General features: G+C 39.8%; 1 protein-coding gene across 2 annotated transcripts in view; it reads right to left on the bottom strand.

Moving 5' to 3' along the window:
• SATB2 (SATB homeobox 2) overlaps nt 1-22,472 on the bottom strand; it is a 126,381-nt gene that overhangs the window by 81,905 nt on the left and 22,004 nt on the right. For both annotated transcript variants that reach the window (XM_083468521.1, XM_083468522.1), the window contains exon 3: nt 12,415-12,591. In XM_083468521.1, the coding sequence (XP_083324647.1) occupies nt 12,415-12,591 (177 nt within the window). The remainder of the gene's footprint in view (nt 1-12,414; nt 12,592-22,472) is intronic.

Genomic DNA, 22,472 nt, shown 5'->3' with positions numbered 1-22,472 from the left:
AGCTTTCTGAAGCTGATTATTTTAGGAGCAGTTATTTAATTTCAAAGGTTTTTTCCAAAGAACAGTCAAAATATTGGCCCAGATATAGAGGCAACACAATTGATATTTCAGACTCTATTTTGAGACTTGGGTTACATGGAACAATCTCACCACTTTTAAAAGAATCACACAGGTTTCCCATGCATTTCTGGGCACAATTCAAAATGTTGGTATTTGGCTATAAAGCTGTACACAGTTTGAAACCAGGACACCTCAAGGATCCCCTTTTCCAATATGACCCCACCCATTATGCAAGGCACCACTACCTGTGGGGAGGTTAGCCAGGCAATGACAGTAAAGCAAGCCTTCTCCATAGTGACACCCCATCTTTGGAAGTCTCCATATTGTTCCATACACCCATTTCCTACTCCTGAGTTCATGCAAATATAAATTATATTATTCAACCTGGTTTTGAAAATTCGTAATGCATCTTTCTTTTATTGGTTGCCATTTTAGAATCTGAGGTTTAGCCGATTGATTTTATCTCTTTTAAATTGTATGCTCCAAGTTTAAATGCCTTGTTGCACTTTTTAATGGCTTCCTGGTGTTTTGTTTTGCTGTAGTTTATTGGATGCTTTTGACTGAAATCCTAATCCGCTAATATTGATGCTAGAGAAGAAGAAGAAGAAGAAGAAGAAGAAGAAGAAGAAGAAGAGGAGGAGGAGGAGGAGGAGGAGGAGGAGGAGGAGGAGTTTGGATTTGATATCCCGCTTTATCACTACCCGAAGGAGTCTCAAAGCGGCTAACATTCTCCTTTCCCTTCCTCCCCCACAAGAAACACTCTGTGAGGTGAGTGGGGCTGAGAAGTGTGACTAGCCCAAGTGTGACTAGCCCAAGGTCACCCAGCAGCTGCATGTGGAGGATCGGAGACACGAACCCGGTTCCCCAGATTACAAGTCTACCGCTCCTAACCACTACACCACACTGGCTCTCAGAGACAGTGGAGGAAGGGTAGAAAGCTGCACAGTTGCCTCCTTACCAGCCTCCACTGGTGGGGGGGTGCAGTCCACTGAGGTGAAAGCCTAACCTCTACACAAGTGGGCGGCAAGCTACTGTTGGTAGTCCTCCCACCAACAATAACCTACGCAAAGCCCCATAATCAGTTATTTGGGGACAGGGTGCCAGAGGCTTTGGATCTGTCAGCTCTGAAGCCTTGTGGATCCCCACAAGGGCTTCAGCTGTGCCCATCCTGGAGCTGGCACCACAAAAATTGGCATAAAACCATCCCCTCTAAGTTCTGCTCTACTGGCAGGAGGAGGACAGGGATTTGGATGCAGTGATGACTCCACTGCTATGATTGTCACTGGCCCCAGTTAGGATTACTCTGTTACTATTTACTTTTACTATTTTTAAGCCACCTCAAAAACATTCTTTTTTTCAAAATGGCAGGGTAAAATATATATATTTAATTAATGAATGAAACAAAAACTATTGTTAAAATGTGCATTTAATTTTAAACTAAAAACATTGTAATGGTTCCATGTAGCAATTGATATGCACTTTTGGTCAGGACCTATGTAAGAACATAAGAAGGGGCCTGCTAGATCAAGTCAATGACCCATCTACTGAAGCATCCAGTTCTCACAATAGTCCACCAGATGCCTGTGGGAAGCGCGCAAGCATTTGAAGTACAAATGGTAAATTTCATTAAAATGTATCATTGAAATCAATCTTTTTCTAAATAATGGTTGAAAATTGCTCGTAAAGTAAGAGATGGATATGGATGCCCCTGGGGGATGGACCGTGGAAAGGAAAATGTTAAGCTCTGGTATAAAGAGGGAGATCTTTGCTCTAACTCACATATGGATCTGGTCTGCATCTAGCTTAAACAGAGAACACCAAAATTCCAACTCTGGGAGGGGCAAGATTCAGTGACAGAGAAACAAGCAGAATCTGTCTGGTTAATTGTAATAAGCAATATTCCAAATTGAATTGGCTGCCATTCAAAAAAAGTACTTCTTTAAAATGCATTTCTCCTCTGCAAACTACAACTTCATGACTTATAAATTAAACATACATACACACACCGACCGTACCCTCCAAGGAGCCAAGGTAATCACTTCTAACAGTAAGGCATATGTTGAAGAAAAATACTAAAGGAGGAGACTTCATTGCTCCAAAATCCCGAAGGACTTCCCCCCCCCCCCTTTTGCTCGTATGCATCTGAACTCAGATGTTAATACAATCAATCCAGGGCATTTTATTTGAAATCATGACCATTTAAGTTGATGAGAAATATCCCCATGCAACGGAGAATGGATGAGATGGGCAATGCATCCATCAACAACATACAGTGGTACCTCAGGTTAAGTACTTAATTCGTTCCAGAGGTCCGTACTTAACCTGAAACTGTTCTTAACCTGAAGCACCACTTTAGCTAATGGGGCCTCCCGCTGCTGCTACGCTGCCGGAGCCTGATTTCTGTTCTTATCCTGAAGCAAAGTTCTTAACCTGAAGCACTATTTCTGGGTTAGCGGAGTATGTAACCTGAAGCGTATGTAACCTGAAGCATATGTAACCTGAAGCGTATGTAACCTGAGGTACCACTGTACTTGGAGTGATAACAAAAGGGGGGGGGAGAAGAATTCTGGAGATATGAATGAGCAGCCATTCTATCTGGCTATAACAGACGGAGAGATGGGACTGCAGAGCCTCTCCATCAGCTGTGCTGAGAGACCAGGACCTTTTAAGTGCTCCTCTTCTCCTTGAACTCTTTTTATTCCAGCTGGTTCTTAAAAGACCTACATTTAAGAACTAGTGTCCCAGTTTGCTTTATCCTCCTCCCTCCCATCATTCAAAGAGCCCAGTATTGACGAAGTCAACTATTTGAGCTTTATAAACAAAGCACTGTTTGGCTTCTCTTCAGTCATTCACAGAAATCCTGCAAACCCAATTGCGAAGCTGCTCCTTATCTACAATGGAGTTTCAGGGTGAAAGAAGTTACATATTGCTTTCGTTGTTGCAACAAGTTCTTCACACTTACCTTCAGTCACTCCCTACAGAAAGAATTAGCAAAAAACAACAAAAAGACCACCCTAAAACTCGTATCCTAAAAATGTATCATAAGCAAAATAAATGTGATTCTATAAACCACTATACCTGCCTTGGTGATGCTTTGCAATCATGTGGTCCCATTTTAAGGTTTGTGGACTATTTTATGCTGCTGTTTAGAATGCATGAATAAATACTCCATTCTTCATATGAGAGTTACAGAGGTGGTCTCCCTCAAATTTTAGAAAGCCAGGCATTGCAGTGCACTGACATCATATGGCATCACAAAGTCACATGACTTTTAAAGTGCATAGTGACTTTTCCTTCTATAATCATCTTGTTAAGAAATTAAACAAAGTGAATCAAGCTGCCTATTTATGAACCATTTGAAAGTCTTCTGCTAAATACTTGCATTTTTTAAACGTCCGAGATACCACTCTACTTGTTTTGCTGAACATGGGCCTTTAGACCCACACAATGATTCAGTTTTCTGGGGATTGAGAGGGGTGGAGAGGACAATCACAAGTCTACTTTACACACCACACTTATAAGTGTACACCTAAAGAATACAAAGCTGAAAACAGAAAGCATGTTTTAATAAGCTGTGTTCTATAGATACATGTCAGTAAATCAGGAGCCAAATAATCACATTTGTAGCCCCATCAACCAAACCACCACATCCATAGTCCCGTTACTAATATAGAACAGGGCAAAAGGCATGGGTGGAGCATGCTCCTATTTCAAGCCTAGTACTATCTTGTGATGGCAGTGGGGCCTACTGAGCATCCAGTGGACCCTGGACTGGCTCAGACTCTCCCCCAGAACACCCCATTTAGGGGTTTTCCACAGCCTAATTGCCACCCAATCCAGCACATACCCATCCTGGAGCAAAGGGGTTTGGACTGCAGAGTTGGGGCTCACCCACACTTCTACTTCTTTTTTCTTTTCCTTTCTCCTCCTGCGATGAGGCTACATTTTAATATTTTAATGGTTCAATATTTTAATGTTGTATTTTAATTTTGTTTTTAAGTTGTATTCATTCAACTTTTTTTTTTTATTGCTTGTTAGCGCCCTGAGCCCGGCCTTGGCTGGGGAGGGCGGGGTATAAATAAAAAATATTATTATTATTATTATTATTATTATTATTATTATTATTATTATTATTAATCCCATGCCTAGAAAGTGCTGGTATGAGTGGTTTTCCACTTGACCCGTGCTTTCTAGGGACAGTCCAGGTGATTTCCCCCCTGCCCCACTCCGTTCCCAGGGAAAACTTGCTCTTTAGCTCTAAAGTAGAACAAATTTTATTATGGCATAAACTTTTGTGGACTAGAGTCCACTTTACCAGATGCATGCTTTTTTTAACCAGAATCTCAAAATGCTTCACAAATAATGTTTTTCAATGCCACTCTTATTGTAACAAGATTACACGTTACTGTCAAATTACCTATTTATTTATTTATAAGGATGAAACACTAAATGTATGTAACTTGCATGCGAGGAAGGGGTTGAATTGGTTGCTAAAACAACAATTTTACTTGCACTAAACAGTGTATAGATTAATAATTTATTTATTCAAGCCTTAAATAAATTAAGTAATAGTAAAAATGTAAGATTGTCTCTATTACTCAGTTTGTGACTTGGCAAGCCCTCTTTGCCCAGAAGTTGATCTCTGCCAGATAATGTTAAAAATAAACATTTCCCCTCACCATTTCTCTCACAAGTATTTCACACAATTCACACAGGGTGCTGAAAAGCTACAGACTTGGAAAGACAACACCCTGTTAACGGCTGTTGGGATGAACAACATATTTAGCATGGGTTTCCATTGGGAGTGTAAGTAGGAAGTATCTACTACTTAGTCCACTAATGATTTTTGTCTGGAGCTGAAGGAGAACTCCGCCAACCATGCTTATGCAATAAATATATTACAAAAATAAAATATGCAAAGGGAGGGGGGAGACAAAGCTAAGAGTCATGAATGGCACACACATTCTCTTTCAACCTCATGCGTACCAAAAAAAAATGGTTAGAGATAACTGACCAAAAGTATTGTGATAGAGTGAATAGTAGTTGTCGTTAGCCCTTGTGCACTGCTTTCTATGATTGTGTGCAGGAGTAATGCGCAAGCCTTTGGAAAACAGATATGCCCAGATACCAGAGTTAATACACACTATCACTTAAAATTATAGCACACATACAAAACTTCAGAGCTTAAAATTATATAGCAACATGCTGGTCCTGGCCAAAATACTATGTTAAAACTTCTCTGAACTCATTTGAGTAATAATAATGTACAATTAACATGAAAATATAATGAGCAGAAAATATGGTAGCTGAACAGTATTAAGACATTATTTTCCCCAGTGCGAGACCAACCTTTTTCCATACTATCAATTGTATAAAGATTTTTAAAGTAGTAAGCCTTAAGTTTATCTTAAAATTCTAAGCCATCCAACTATTTTTAAGCAATCTGTCAGAGAAATGCATTTTAAATATGCATGTATTTAATATACTAATCTGGTGTTCAGCACAAGATCAGCATCATAAATCTCTCAATTTCCAAAAAACAAAAACAAAAAAAAACTGTAGTACCTATTGTTAAGATCAAATACACAAGGTATTTCATGGATTATAACAGAAATTTGTTAGTATTAGTATTGTAATTTTAAATGGATTACCCACTTGACACCTACCACCCAGGGTGCATTATTACAAATGTCAATTAATGCATCAGTTTGCAGGGGTAGTGGGTAGTGGTCAGTATTTTTTTAAACATGCTTGTCAATAAATTTCATAGAAGTCAGTTGGGCAGACTTCACAAAAATTGTGTTTAAGTTTATAGTAAGAACCTACCAACATACAGATGAGTATGTTATAAATATATAGTGAGTGAACTATATACTGCTTTGCTACAGCAGAGAAGCCAAGTGGAAAAGAAAAGCATAGGTTAAATGCCTGTCAGTTGCTCGGCTTTAAGCTGCTCAAACACAAATACAGGAGGCCCGCAAGCTACACAGGGGTTATATTTTGGGGGGGGGGGTCATGTGCAAAGGCAAAATTGGAGTCAGAAGGACCCCTGGAACCACCCCCCACATGACTATCCCTTTTTTTGCTGAGCTCTGGGAAGGTTGCAGAAGGCCTCTGGAAGGCTCACAGGAGCATCCCACAGTCTTCAAGAAGCTTATGCGACCTTCCCAGTGCCCAGTAAGCAAGGTGGAGGAGAGTTTTAAAACTCTGCGGTAGGGAAACACAGTGCATAAAGAGCTTTTTAAGCCCTCCACCTTCCTTACCGAACTCTGGGAAGGTCACACAAGATTTTTGACAGCCCCCTCCAACTGTTTCCCTCAGCTCTCCATTTATTTATTTACCGTATTTTTCTGTGTATGTTTTTTTCCTAAAAAATAATGTCTAGAATTTGGGGGCATCTTATACATGGGGGCTATCTCCCCCCTTATTTTCTTAAATCGGAGCCTCCAAAAATAGGAGGCATCTTATACACGGGGGCGTCTTATAGATGGAAAAATACAGTATGTATTTTTCCAACACCCGTACAAAGCTACAATCATGTAAGTCAATCACACATAAATTGCCAGTTTATTGTGAGTCTCTAATCGTATACACACTTATCTGGCTGGGATCAAGTCCCACTGAAGTCAATGCAGCTGACTTCTAAATAGGATTGCAGTGTGAATTACTTATACTACTCAGGTGTATGCAGGATAGGAAAAAATATTTTTTCTTAGTTGAGAAAACTTTATAATTATTAAATAATAAATTCAACTTAAATATTGTCTTTTACTAAATTTATAAAAAAGGCCCAAAATTGTCTAAGCAGTGTACATATATTAGAAGATAAGATAGTTCCTGCCAGCAGGGTCACAGTCTAATAAACAGAAAATCCAAAAGGGAAAGGGAATGGGGAAGGAAGAGGGACACAAGCACTGAAGCAGCTGCTCCTTTGCTGGCCAATGGTTGGGGCGATAACAAAGATCTTGTAAACAGCACATGAATAATCAAAGATACTTCAACAAGAATTTATTTTAACATTACAAACTGATTTTATGATAAAGAAAAAGTCACAACTTAAAATTTTCTCTTCTGCACCAACAAATACAGAGATGTCAAGTATAATCTTGCGGTAAAATAGATACAAGGACACCTGAAACATTCCATGAGGCTGAATGGGAACTTATGAGATTGTTTATAAATGGCTCTATGATTTTTCCTGAAATGATTTTCTATCTTTGTTTGACCATCAACAACTCTGGTTGTGCTGGAAAACAGAAGTGGGTGTATGTGCTACTGAAGAGTGACTGAGTGTTTTTAAACCATTACTTGACTAGACAGGATGTTAATAAAGGTGACTCTTCAATCAGTGTTCATTTGATACTAAAATGAAAACAGTGTAAACAAAAATAAAGGGATTTAACAACAGTACCCTTGTTGATCTGGGGGGGAGGGATCCCTGCTCTATCAACTGCTTGCATTACATGGTTAACACTTGAGATATAATTTCCAGAGAGCAAAGTTTATTATGGCAAGAGCTTTCATAGACTAGACTTCATTTGCATCTGATGAAGTGAATTCTAACAAAGTTATAATGTCATAGGCTTTCATGGATTAGTCTTTCAGATGCCACTTGAGATACAATTTCTTTATCCAGGCTCCGGTCATAGTGTAAATAAAAATGACTGCAGTATGCTGAAGCACTCACACATTTTTTCCCAGACTTATTCTCCATCTCTCAGATTCTCTTTACTGTACATGAACAATTATCCAAAGACACTGAGCTCTTTGCTATCGCAAAATCGGGGCGGGGTGGGGGTAGCTGTGGCTCTCCAGCTGTTGTCGAACTCCAATGGTCCCAGACAGCACGGTCAATTATCAGGTACTGTATATAGAAGCTGTAGTCCAAGAACATCTGGAGGGACACAGGCTCCCCATTCCTGGGCTGGATTGTAAGAAACTGTGGTTCCAATGCCAGTTCAGGGCATTTTTTCTAAGCAGCTATAACAGGATGAAAAGGAAAATGGTGTGAAGTTTAACCCTTCACCCTAACACTGGGAGGAAGGAGAATATAACATAAAGAAATACAAAATAATCTAAGAAATAAAATATATAAATGTAGCCCCATGAAAACATTTCATGGTTTATTTTGCTCCTTTCTTCTTATATTATTACATTACAGCCTATCTCTCTTCCCCCTCCCTATTAAAATGGGGTAAATGGATGAAAAATCTGGTATATCAAAATACAATGTTTCCTTCCGTTTCTTAATTTTAATTTTAAAATATTGCCTTTCTATTTATAAATGTGAACGCATTAAAAACCCCACACAGTCAGGGGAAAGTGAGCCAGGGCATAAAGAAGATGCATTAATCCCCTTTCAGCTTCCTTCTTTACCCCACACCTCCCTCCAGTCCAACGAAGGAGATCTGCATTGGAAATGGACATCCAAGTGCTGATCTCTTTAGCTGGATCAGGAACGGGCTAAAACGGGATGCATATCTAAATATGCATCCAAGCAGAGATGTTTATCCATTGAAAATACTGTAATGTGATTAGAGAGCATCTGCACTCAAATGCACATTGGAGTGTGTATCCAGTTTATGCCCTCTCACTTCTGACCCACCCATGTCCTTGAAAGCCTGATTCTACATGCATGGACCAGCTTCATGGACCAGAGTACACAGCTCCATGGACAACCACTGCGCCCCCTCTTCTCAGGGGAGAAGCAGGGGATTTATTATGTATTCAGTGTGTAGCCTGCAAGACGTTCTCAACAGCTGTATGTACTACTTGCATATACAGGGTGAGTCTTTTAAAAGAGGCCCTGTGGAACATGTGTATTCTGTATCCATGGGCCTCTTTTAAAGGATTCACCCTGTATAACCTTTGTATGTGACAGCCTGCATCAAAGTAGATAATGATAATTCCTATTCAGATGTGTCTTCCATCCAGGAATTTCATAATATGTGAAGCAGACTTTCCTACAGAGATAGACACAATTGCTTGGGATAGCAAAAACTCTTCACTGAGTCACTTAAATCCACATTTAATTTCTGCCTAGATAGAAACATCAGACACCTGACCTTAAACATTCCCATTAGTACTGTCTGAATAGCTATATTATCCTTTACCTGCAGGCAAGTAGAACAAAAATCAGGACACCCCTCCAAGAGGTGAAGGTGCCAGTCTCACTCACACTGCCAAGTCCACCACAACTTCCCACCTAACTATTGGATCCTCTCCCCTGCACCATTCAAATTCTGTCTATTGAGACATCTAAACTGTCAATGGAGACATTTCCTGTCAGTGGTGATAGCTCAGAGGCAATGTAGGAATATAGGAAAAGCCTTATACTGCATCATACCATTGGTCCATCTCATTCAGTACTGTCTATCTTGACTGGCAGGGGCTCTCCAGAATTTCAGACTAAAGTCTTGCCCACCCCCATCTAGAGACGCCAAGGACAGACACAAACATGAACTCAGTTATTGAGAACCTTTCCCCAATACACTCATAAATACCAGATATTGGTGAAAATCATCATGGGAATATTGCTGACCTCATGTTCTGCTTGTAAACTTCCAGAGAGATGTTTGGCACCAGCCAACCAGAAACTGCCTTCTGGGAAAGATTGAGACAAGCAGTTTGCCTATGACCGCAAACCAAGTATCAAAACTGAAATATCTTCCCTTCTTAACCCAGCAGCTCAGTCATATCACCAGAGTTTCTATTCTCTCAACTCCACACCTCATTCAAAAAAAGGTACTGAAATTTCGAAAGGTATTTGTCCATGGAAAAAATAGCATACAGTCCATTTGCAGATAGATGGTGGATTGGAAAGTCAGCTTATATGGTAAGCAAATTCTGCAGAAACTCACAGCAGTTGACTGTATAGATGCTTCACAGAGGATGGCTAGAAGTAAAATGTTTTTTAAAGTGTGATGTGGTGGCAACTACTAACATTAGGCCCCAGAATAAAATGCAGCACTTAGCCTTACCTCCAAGTATTTTTTCTAAGTTACTCCAATGTGCGTAGAAGCATCTGGATTAACACAGAGCAATCTCTGGACCATGACAGATACAAAATATGCAAGCCAAGAAAATAAATGTTTAACCTGTTAGCCTAGCTACTGTTTCCTAAGGATGAAACAGGCAGTAGCCTATTTGAGTCAATCTCTCTTCCTCCACATGAGTTCCCATATACTTCCCCTAGTGAAATGCTCAGCAAGTGTGTGGGTCAGTGAATGAAACTGCATGCCTCCATAAAGCACCCTTTCCTGGGATCTCCTTCCCTTTGTAGATGCCAAGAATGATGCCTTGGCTGCTTAATTCAGAATGTTCCACATGTTAGCTCACAACATGTTAAGCAACTGTGTTAACCAAGATGGATAGTGCTGTCAAAGAGGAAGCTGGTTCAGCATGACAGAAGCAGTGGGATATAGTGACCTTTATATTCAAAAAGAAATGTCCTTAAAATGGCATGAAGTGGTTCTTTTAAAACACTTTTCTTGCTTTTTTATGTTTGGTAACTGAGTGCAACATTGCTAGACTATTACTACACATACGCTTTATTTCCAGTTAGACCCTTAAGCTCGCTCATAAAGCTGGTGATGATTCATATTCTTTATCACACTGCTTTGATTTTTTAAAAGCATTCAAAATTCTGTTTTATTAGTAGTCCATGTTCTAGGATACCTAGATTTTATTGACAACTGAAACTCTTACAGAATATATCCAAATTTGTCAGGGGCATTTTTAAAGTAAATAATGAAAATACTAGTTTGTGTCCCAAAAGTATTTAAAAACCACTTGTAGTCCAAGTCTAACCAGCTTTGCTAAGCAGCAATGCCTACTGAATTAAGTGGAATTAATTTGCAAGTAAACATGCTTAGAATCACAGCCTTAAATTAGTATAACTGTGCAAACCATCCAAATTATTTATCAAAAAAAGCAAAGACCAATGATATTTCTTGACTCAAGACGTATCATTCCACTCCTTTATAAAGAATCTACTAAAATGCAGAGATAAATAATTTCAGCAACTTCCTCTTTTTAGGGTGGGGTGATGCTGGTTAGGGCTTCAACATTTCAGCTGCAATCCTAAAAAGTAGAGTAAGTCCCGTTGGACAAAATGGGACTTACTGCTAAATATACATGTAAAGGATTGTACTGTTAAACGATTAATCATTTGGATTAACTGAATAAACAGTACCTATGGTCTACAAAAAAGGTAGTGAATAAATTGGGTAGCAGACTTTTAAAATATATATTAAAGTACTTCTAAAGCTACAGATTAAAATAAACATTTTCTCTTTTCTCACTCATAGAAGGCAATGTCTTTTCTAATAGGATGCCGGCTATAATACACATATACATCTATACATCGTCTAAAAACTAAGTATGCTTCTTGTCATTGTTTTCACTCATTCAATTTATGTAAATTTAATGAGTAATCAACTAAAGCTCATGTGAACAACCAAGATTTCTTTAACTGGGTGACAGATCAGAGAGAGAGAGAGAGAGAGAGAGAGAGAGAGAGAGAGAGAAGACATCTAAAACTGTAAGAGAATGTTCAGCTTCTCTCCAGGTAAACCCATACGCTGAAAACAAAAGGCACGTCAAGCTGCATAACACATAAGGTTCAAAACATTCATCTGTTACAGCAATTAATATATTCAGTTCTGGACTGTAAGTTTAAAAGTTAGGCTTTGTTTTTTTATCATTTTTTCCTTCATAGAAAGGTCTCTCAAATCTAGCATTTTTATAATCAAAATCTAACCGGACAACTGAAGCAAATTTCCTTAATTTGTCTCACTAATTGTTAGGAAACAATTAGCTATAAAATTTCTATTGGAGGAAGAAATTATTGTTGTTATAAAGTCTTTATATTTATCAGGAACATCTGCTAACGGCTTGGTCTGCATATCATATAAAGCCAAACTTTGGCTTAGCGTGCATGTGTGGGCTCCTGAAGAGACACTCACAGTGACTTTACTCATTCCAGTCCTTTTTGCTGCCACCCCCAGCTAAGCCAAGATTTGGCTTAGCCTGGACCCATGGTGATGCCCTCGCCAAATTAACCACATGTTGTACCCAAGAACAAACGTTGGTTAACAGCTCATGGTTAGATTGCAGGGAGCTTAACCATGAACCTGGGTTAGGATGACAAACTAAGCCAAATGCTGGCATAGCTGAGCTTGGCACAGCAGCAAAAAGGAGCAAAGTGGCTTTTGTTCAATAGGATTTCCTCCATGTAATGTAAGCAGGTTTGAGGTTTACTATTAGCTTCCTTATTTGCCTTTAGAATACATCCTGAGACTATGGAAGAACTTACTGCATGCTAGTGACCAATCAAATACTTTTATGCAGTACCTTGTGCCTGAGCAGCAGAGCTGTGAGAATATCCGAGAGCCAGGAGTGCTGTCTCCACCAGCTGACTAAAAAGCACATCTTTGCGAACCAGTACAAACTCTGCATGTTCTTCTCGATTATCATATTCGAGAGAAGTGTCCAGCTGCTCCACCACACAAAAGACAGGAATCATCAAACCTGGAGGGGAAAAGATGGTTGAATCCACAATTAGAAACCATAGCTATTGGATCATACCAAAGCTCCGGGTAATCCAGGATCCTAGATGCCTTTGGGAGGCCTACAAGCAAGTCCTAAAGGAACAGCCCTCCCTTGCTGTACACCCAGAAGCACCGAGGTTTCAGAAGTGCACTGCCTCTTAACAGTGGAATTTCCACTTAGCTAGCAGACCTAATATCTATGGATTTGTCTAACCATTTAAAAAAGCAATCTAAGCTAGTGTTCATCACCAAATTGAAATAGTCTTATCCCACCTCTCAGTCAAGGACTCCCAAGGCAGCTAAAAACATTTTTATACATATCTATTAAAATTATACAAAAGCAGAACAATAAACAAGAAATCAGTTCAAACAGCCGTAAGATCAAATTTCATTAAAATCTAGAAAGAATAGAAATGTTTTAAAGTGTTGGTTAGAAGCAGCTAGGATGGGCACTTGACAAACCAATAGGGGCGGGAAGCTCCAAAGATACAAAGGTACAACAACTGAGAAGACTACATTGCCACCTTCAAAAAGACAGAGACACTCTGAGGAGCACCTTCCAAGAGGGTCTGAACAGTCAAGTAGGCTTATAGGGAACCAGGTGGTTTTTCAAGTACACAAGGCCAAGCTTATAGGAGTCACCACCACAGAATAACTGTGAACCACATGAAATAGTTCTTTTTCTCTCTTTGCTAACAAAGCACACACAAAAATCCTTCAACATTTATTAAAGATTAATAAATAGATTATGAAAAGGTCTTCAGAAGGAGATTATGTCATTGAGTTGTTTCAAATAAATCATCAAGCACATTATACTGTAATCATTATCACTTTGCTCTAACCACTAACTTCCTAGGTCCAGTTTACCATAAATCAAGTATATTATTCATCATGTCTATAGTTTTTAATTGTGTAAAAGTGCTTTTCAATCCTGAAAAACTCATCTTCAGAACAATCCAATTATATACACCACTAATTTTCCTATTTTACATATAGGGAATTAAAACTGAATTAGCTAAAAATACCCACAAAATATATTCCTGAAACAGGACATGAGCTCAGGCTTTCCAATGCCTTAACAGAGGAATTAGCAACTGGTACCCAGGGCCAGTCAGAACTTGTGTCACCCCAGGGCATCTGTGTCTGGCAGCAGCTACAGCAAACAGATATTTTAAAATTTCCCACATTAACCCCAATAAAGCACTTGTAGGGAATTTAAATGGTTGTCTATTCTTGCTGTCACCAAGTAACTACACAGCCAGGAGCTCGCCAGGATCAGAAGGGACCCACCAGAGGTTATTTTGTTAAGCGATCTCCCAGCCTTGAGCACAGGCCTGCACAGCATAAGGTGCACGGCCAACTGCAGTCTCCTCTTTGACATTTGCTGCCTTCTAAGGAATTCCAACTACCCATGGTTTGCTGTTCTTTCCCACCTCTTTCTAGAAATATATAAGCTCTCCCAAGCCCATAAAAACCTGGAAATATAAGAATGTCTGCATCACTATATTTGCATTGCTCCTCCTCTCACTGGATTCAATGGCTCCTCCTGAAGTTGCCACCAGTTTTTTCCAGTTTGTTGCAGTCAACTATGCTGCACAACCCACATGTATCTCAGGCACTGAGGTACACCTGAGAGAGCAAGTCTTGTGTAGTGCTGCCACCAAACTTAGAGAGAAGAAGCAGAAATAGTGGAGAACACACAGAACAAGATGACTAGAAAAGGTGTACTGAAAAAAGGGATGGGGAAAGAAAGAAAGCACTCTAGCATGTAAAGAGAGTTGGATAACAGAGCAAATGAAGGGGGGATAGGCAGAAAAAAGGAGGTAAACAGAGAATGGGCTGAACACATAACACAATGGCAGCACAACTTACATGTGCTGGAACAAAATGAAGTAAAGCCTCAGGCTTACACACTTTCCCCGCTCTTCTCATCCTCCCACAGATCTGGAAAAGACTGGGTCAGTGTTTCATTCCACTTTCCCCCCATCTGAGCTTGCGGTGGTTTATCACAAACACTGGTCAGTTTCTAAACAAGAAATTTCCTGCCATGCATTATAAAGCTTGGTCAATGGTTCCCTTACTTCCGTTGCATGAAGATATACTGTAGCTTCATGCTAGTAAAATGGCCAGTGAAAAATATTGATCCATGAGATGCTACCTTCATTTGGAATGGAGATGCTCACAATGCTGATTCGAGAACTTCACAAGAAGAGCAATTAATTAGGCAACGCTCCTTTGTTCAGTCATTGCAATATATCATATTTGTACTCCCACCTTTAGCCCTATGGCATGAGAGGTTGCCTGCTGTCCTAATTCAGTATGAAAATCAGCAGACGAAAGTAGGCAACAACATAATTATTTCTTGCCAGATTAAAATCTATTTCAAAATAAATACGTTTCGCACTCTAACAAGTGTCACTTACTCCCATACAAAAGCTTGGTTCATTCTAATAGTGCAGTATTACAGCAAGTGAAGCCCATCAAAATTATTAAAAATTGGGATCATATGATGATGTAGTAAATATTTTTTGTTAGCCCTCCCACATCCAGGAAAAAATTTTAAAAAACAGGGGAAGGAAAAGTAATTTATCTAGAAAACAAATATTTTCCTATTATAGTAAAGGTAAAGGGACCCCTGACCATTAGGTTCAGTCGCGGACGACTCTGGGGTCGCGGCACTCATCTCGCGTTACTGGCCAAGGGAGCCGGCGTACAGCTTCGGGGTCATGTGGTCTGCATGACTAAGCCGCTTCTGGCGAACCAGAGCAGTGCACAGAAACGCCAATTACTTTCCCGCTGAAGCGGTACCTATTTATCTACTTGCACTTTGACGTGCTTTCGAACTGCTAGGTTGGCAGGAGCACTGACCGAGCAATGGGAGCTCACCCCGTTGTGAGGATTCGAACCGCCGACCTTCTGATCGGCAAGCCCTAGGCTCTGTGGTCCCTTTTCCTATTATAAAAAAGGCCAAATTATACATATGAGGATGTAATCCAGCCAAAGTTAGCTTTTAACAGAGGACAACAGGAGAGAAAGTTAAGCATATCTCTAGCTCTCCCACTAAAATCAACAGAACTTAAATATGCTTAACATTGGCATGATCTTATTGAGTAATTCTATGTAGTTGTGCTCTCCAAGTGTTACTAGTATCAACCCTTTCCCTTTATAATTAATTCAACAAAGCAGATTAGAAGAAACATAGTATCAGTAGAATGTCATCAACATAGTGCCTGAACATTGACATTCATCATGCATACAAAAAAAAACAAACGATTAAGCTTTGCAGATTTACTTAGAATACATCTCACTAAGCTCAGTGAAACTTGCTTCTGAACAAACTTTAAATTCCACTTGCTTTTTCTTTTTGTGTCTCAAAACTTTACTGTACCTGATTAAATATAGTTTGTTACATATTTACTATGTTCTAGTCTACATCCCCTTTGCACAAAAAGTGAAAATTACTGGTTACTGCAGTATGAGTCTTGGGCTCATGTACTATCTAACCCCTCTCCTCTGGTGCAGTTGTGAGAAGATCAAAAGCTTCCATTTCCATTGCTATTTAATCACAGTTTAACATTATATTCAGAATATGCAGACAATAAAAATGGAATTCCAAACATGAAATGAGCACTGACTACATTTGCTCAGACTCATCATCAGGATGTTACCTTGTACCCAATTACATTTGGGAAAGTGTCTAGAAACTAGATAAAAAGAATTGGTTCTCAGTACAAAGCCTGTCCCAGCTTCCTAATACAGCAGTACTCTAATGGCCACTCAAATGAACTGGATTGTCCAAGCTCTACAGTACTTCAGATCCAGCAAACTTTTCACATCAGAGGCACCAACTTGTGAAGGCCATTGGGAGGGGGTTAATGTTGCACACCTGACATCAGGACATTGGGGAGGAGCCGAACGGGGGGAGGGGGAGCCACATGGCTTCAATGGCCGGCGGCGTCGCCTCCACCTCCTCCTGGCACTACCAGTAGAAGGCCACTTCCACTCTCCTTCTCCTCTTCAGGAGGAGGAGGAGGAGCCAGCCACTAGAGCCACACTGTGCTTGGCTGGCTCCACATTTCACCTCCACACTTTTTGGACATGGGGGTGGCCCCCACACCAAAAATATTCAGGGGGCCAAAAGGGCTCCATCCCCAGGAGCTGATGCCCATTTCACATTTTTGTAACAGAAAATTTTGCTGTTATTATGTTGAACCCTATAGTTCTGTACCTCCTGCCAACCTAGCAGTTCGAAAGCGCATCAAAGTGCAAGTAGATAAATAGGTACCGCTCCGGCGGAAAGGTAAACGGCATTTCTGTGCGCTGCTGTGGTTTCACCAGAAGCGGCTTAGTCATGCTGGCCACATGACCCAGAAAAACTGTCTGCGGACAAATGCCGGCTCCCTCGGCCAGTAAAGCGAGATGCGCACCACAACCCCAGAGTCGTCCGCAACTGGACTTAACGGTCAGGGCTCCCTTTAACTTTACCTTTATAGTTCTGCACATTTACATTTAAATGTATGGACATTTATCAGAACCACAAGAGAAAAGCTTGTAACTATAGAAGTTACACTTAGGTCCATTGTTTTCTGTGGCTCCTAGCAGGGAGGAGGCACAGTCCTTCAGGGATGGAGGAGGAAATGGTAGGATCCTGAGGCAGGATCTGGGTTGGTTGAATGTCTGGCAGGGGTCTTTCACTGATCTGGGGGTGACTGCTACCCTACTGCTTTGCCTTCTCAAATCAGGTTGGGAGAAATAGACCTCAGGAAGGGCTGCTACCTAGTTTGAATGCTAATCCCAAGTGTATGGTTTCAGGAGAAGGTTGAAGAGGTCCTGACTGGTTCCTCTTCTACTCTTAGTCTTTCATTACTGACACAAACCACAGATCTCCACATGCAATTGTGCATAATAGTTTCTACACACTCACCTACAGCAGTGATTATTAATGTTGCACTGACAGGAACCACAAGGAAGATAAGTTAAGACCCCCAAAAAGTACTTTGAGAAGTCTGGCAGAAAAGATCTAGGAAGACATACAGCTTAGACAATCCAGTCCAAACAAAAACAAATGCAAAAGAGGAGGGTGTTTGTTTTGATTTTTAAAAGATTTGGAATGTGTGTGTGTGTGTACACACACACACACACACACACACTTGTACCCAATTCTAAAATTATGTTTAATACCAATGTAATTTAAGACAAATAAAGAAGTGGAAAAGTTTGCCTAAAGAGAAGAGATGTTCACAACAAGAATTTGTAACAGGGTCTCTGTTTGGAATAGGAGGAGAACCTGAACGTGCCTCAACTAACACCACCATCACCAGTGTGGCTTCCTTAAATGATTGCCCAAAAGCTTTCCTGATCTATCATAGGTGCCAACTCCCTGAAACTCTGAGTGCCCGAGCACCCACAAAATTCCCCATGAAGGGACCAGGCACCCACTCCTGTGATCTATTAAGTTATCATTCCTTATCATTTTTCTCATAGGAATTCTGAAGGTCAAAATCATGTGTTTTCCATTAAATCACAGCTACCCTTTGCTCTAGAAATAAACAGCCAGAGATTGTACTGGCAGTCCACTGCAATGCTGGTCCAATTTGACACATGACATTAGGGGTACCGTCCCACATTAGTCCCACTGAACTCAACACAGCATACTTCTGAGTAGTCATGGATAGGACTGCACTACACAACAACCATATATTACAAAATTATTTGGGTCAACAATCTGTAATAAGAACAAATTATTTATCAATTGGCAAATTAATATGGTTGTCATATTATTTGAACAAGTTTCAAGTTGAAACAAATGCTATAGACTTCTGTCTATAAAAGCTAACACAAAAAGATAAGCACAAGCCAAAGGTAGATTGGGAGAGCATAGGAATAAAGGGGATACAACAGGCTCCGCATCTCAGGAAATGCTGATATTCCTGTTTTCTGGGGGGGAAATATAGTCATCTGGTGTCTAAACCAGAATCAGAGAGGGTAAAAGAACTGAATAACCTGCACTAAGTAGATAAGAGGGCTGGAGGGGGCAATAGAGGGCATATAGAAACTTCTCAATACACCCTTAGAGCCTGTCATTCTCACTGGATACATATAGGCCAGAGGTGAAGATGGAGAAATGACTGAGCAATGTAATCCTATGTGTCTAGGTGTTGTATCCACAGAGTCCAATGGGTTTGACAGAAGAGGCCTTGGCTTTAGGTGGAAGAGATGAGAAATACAGACATTAATGTAGTTGGCTACATTCAGGTTTTACTCTTTTTTTAAAAAAAATACACTTTCAGTGCAATTCTGTACATGTTTACTCAGAATTAAGCCACAATTCATTTAGTGGGACTTATTCCCAAATAAGTGAGTCTACAATTATAACTTTAAGGTAACTGAAATGGGGGGAATATTTTTCTTTCTAGTATCTTTAGTGTATGCGTAGTTATGAGAAGCAGCCAAAATCCAATGCAAATAATAATTCATTTTGTCCAGTAGCCGGATATTGCCGTCCTATTAACCTGGGAGTAAAGCTCATTTATCCAATGGGATTTGCTTTTTTTCCCTTTGGTTTTTTTTCTGTACTGTAAAAGTAAAGAAAAACACAAAACAACTCAGTAAGTACCAAAGCAAAATGGACAAAAAAAGGTAACACAATATGATGGCACTTGTTAGTAAAAAAACACTATTTCCTAGGATAAAGAAAAAAATCAGTGTAAAATGATTAACTCTTATCTTCTATTGTTATTAACATTCATGTATTTTCTACCACCAAGATAAAAGCAAAGAACCTCTAAGAGCCAAATGGAGAAGAGATATTGCCTCATGGTCACAGTTGCATTGTCCACCACAAGTAGACAGCCATGCATAGCACTGCATAGTAAGAAAATGACAACACTGTAAATGATAGTCTCAGTTTTCCTAATTATTTCATCCCTGATCAAAAGCAACAGCAATGTTCAGCTGATTCAAGCTAATCAGCCTCACAGACAAGCCATAGCTCTTTTAAAAAAGCAAGCTCATAGACAAATGGTTCACAAACTGAAAAGTTGCTGCTCTTTCAGATACTGTACTGTCCAACACATACTTCAGTATCTGAGAAAACACACACTCATGATTTTTTCCACATGACTAGTGCAACAAATCTTGTTACAGTACTAGCTCACTCTCTTCCTTCCCCTCACCCATTCTCTCTCTCTCTCTCTCTCTCTCTCTCTCTCTCTCACACACACACACACACACACACACAGAGAGAGAGAGAGAGAGAGAGAGAGAGAGAGAGAGGAAAATACTGTACAGTATATCCAATGTTTCCACTCAGTTGATAGTATGACTTCCATCAGTGGAACAGAGATGGAAGCAATATTCAGCAATACGTCTCCCACCTGCAGACCTCCCTACTTCCCTCACCAACTCCAGAGGGTTGCAAGATGCTCTAAAACAGAATCTGGGGGCAGAGGAAATTGCTAAAAATTGCATGCCACCCCAATCTGCTAACAGAAGCCTTACAATCAGCTGAGCGACAACTTTGGATAAAATACATCATTTTAAAGAAAAGATAGCATACATATTGCTACTATCTTTATTTTCCTCTGAAGATGTAATTCCTTACCAGGAGGGGGGGGGGGGAAACCCTGTCAAACCCAACTTTTCCATTTATGTTAAAGGCAGGCTATGGCTCTGAAAAAAATGCATATTAAAAAACAAAACATAACATAACTTAGTTATTTCTTAATACAACTTAGCCATTTCATTTGTTGTTTTACAAATATCCCACACTACTATATATAATAACATGAACTAATGGAAAATATACTAATATTTCACTTCAAAAGAGTGACGCCATTTTAGAACTAGTACCTTAGATGTTTTTATAAAACCACCTATTTAATACATACTAGTGCTTTTGATGCCCATGGCATTTTAAAAAATGGTTCAGGGTGAGAGAATTAAAGAGAATTCCCTGCACAGCTATAATTTTTAAATGCCAATTTCTATGCCAGATTCCACCCACAATTAATTTTAATGGTCACGTTACAATGTCTTAAAAGTGCAACTACAAATAGACCTTGTACTGAAATATTAGGATGTCATCATATGTAAGTTTACAGTAAAAGCTTTTTCCAAAAGGAAGAAAAGTGAAGAAACTACTGTATTCACATTTAAGAGACTAGAAAACCCTGTTGATTTTTAAAAGCAAGTTTAGTGAATTATTATTATTAGTGGATTTTTCTACTATACAATATATTATATTGTAAGGTTGGAAAAACCTTTGGCACTCCAGGTATTGTTGGACTAAAATTCCCATCATCTCCAGCCAGCATGGCCAAAGGAGCTGTAGTCCAACAAGTGGACAATCTGGGAGACTGAACTACCAAACTGCCCAGGCAAATACTATGTCCTGGCTCCCACCCAACAAATCCAGACACAGGTGTTTTACCTGAAAGAGCAAAACAAATAGATCTTTATTCAGGCAAGTGATGGCACAAGCTCAGCAGCAGACACAGTGCACTCAGGAGCAAGGCAGAAAGTTCAAAACTGCAGGGAAATGAAAAAGATGACCCACCAAGTTTCCCCATCCCTCCTGCCAAGCTTTTAAAGACAAGGTATGACACGTTCGCAGGCTCTCTTGCCTTGTGGGAATGTTGAGTTTTCAAGTGCGCACTCCACCAGGGTGGGTGGGTCTGCTCCCATCTGCAAAGGTGACACCTGGTTCCAGGCAACAGGACTGCAACAGCCTCCCCACTCCGCTGATCAAAGCCCTCTCAACTCCGCAGGAAGGTCAGAGGGAGAGCCAGCATCCCTGCTCCTCCTTCCAAAGCAACTGAAATGGAAATTCCCCACTTCACCAACCCAGGTCCCACAATTCACACACAACACCCCCCACACATTCTTTTCATCCTTGTCTTCTATGGGGGCCTGCTAACCCAAGTCCAAGAATGTTGCTCATGATGCACTGTAGTTTGATGGTATTTTATCTTGTGTAAATAATCCATAAGGTCACAATGCTCTCATATCATTGGTGCCTAATTATTTATTTTTAACATAATATGACCTCAACAAAGGCAAGATTATGGGCCCCTTGCTTTCCATATCCGCATGAATCTGGGTATGTATACATGTATACACACTTTGTTTAGGAGCAGGCACCCTCTGCTCTATGCCTTAAGACACCATCACATTTAAAAACTGAAGCCTTTTATGGATGTTGTGTGCTTTGTTAGCTGAATTTCAGTTGAAATAAAATTGCAGCTGTTTAAGTATCTCCTACCATTCTAATAAAAACCAAGATCTATTTGCTACAAAAAATGTAAATAATGGTTGATTACAAAAATACAGAAATTTGATTTCATTGTTGTTCCAAAACAATCAACTTTATTTGGTTTTGCAACTCATATCCTTTATAATAATTATTTTTAAATGGTGATTTCAATCAGGGGTGGCTAACCTTTTTAGTCTAAGAACAACATCAGTTTTTGACCAACCCTCTGGGTGCCACATGCAAGGGGTGGGAATGGTCACACACAAACACACACACAGGTAAACATACACACAGGGACACAATCCTGTGCAAATCAGCTGAGGGGGCAATTTACTCAATCAATCTGAGGGAGGGAGAGATTTACAACTGTATTAGGGCCCTGAGATTAGCACACCCTACCACTATGTCTACTTTTAAAAATAACTTTTTCTCACTGCCACCAAAATTGGGATGGGAGGCAGAAAATTTAACTGAGGGGGATTGTTCAGGCTCCAAAACTAAGGGTATTTTATTTTATTTTTATTAAACTTCTATCCTGTCTTTCTTCCCAAAAGAGCACACAATGGCAAAACATGGTGGTAAAACAGTACAAGTAAAAATAAAATAAA

This window comes from Podarcis liolepis, assembly GCF_965112155.1.
Source record: "Podarcis liolepis genome assembly, chromosome: 1".
Classification (NCBI taxonomy): Eukaryota; Metazoa; Chordata; class Lepidosauria; order Squamata; family Lacertidae; genus Podarcis; species Podarcis liolepis.
Note: the sequence above shows the minus strand (reverse complement) of the source record. Positions and strands in the feature narration are given on the sequence as shown.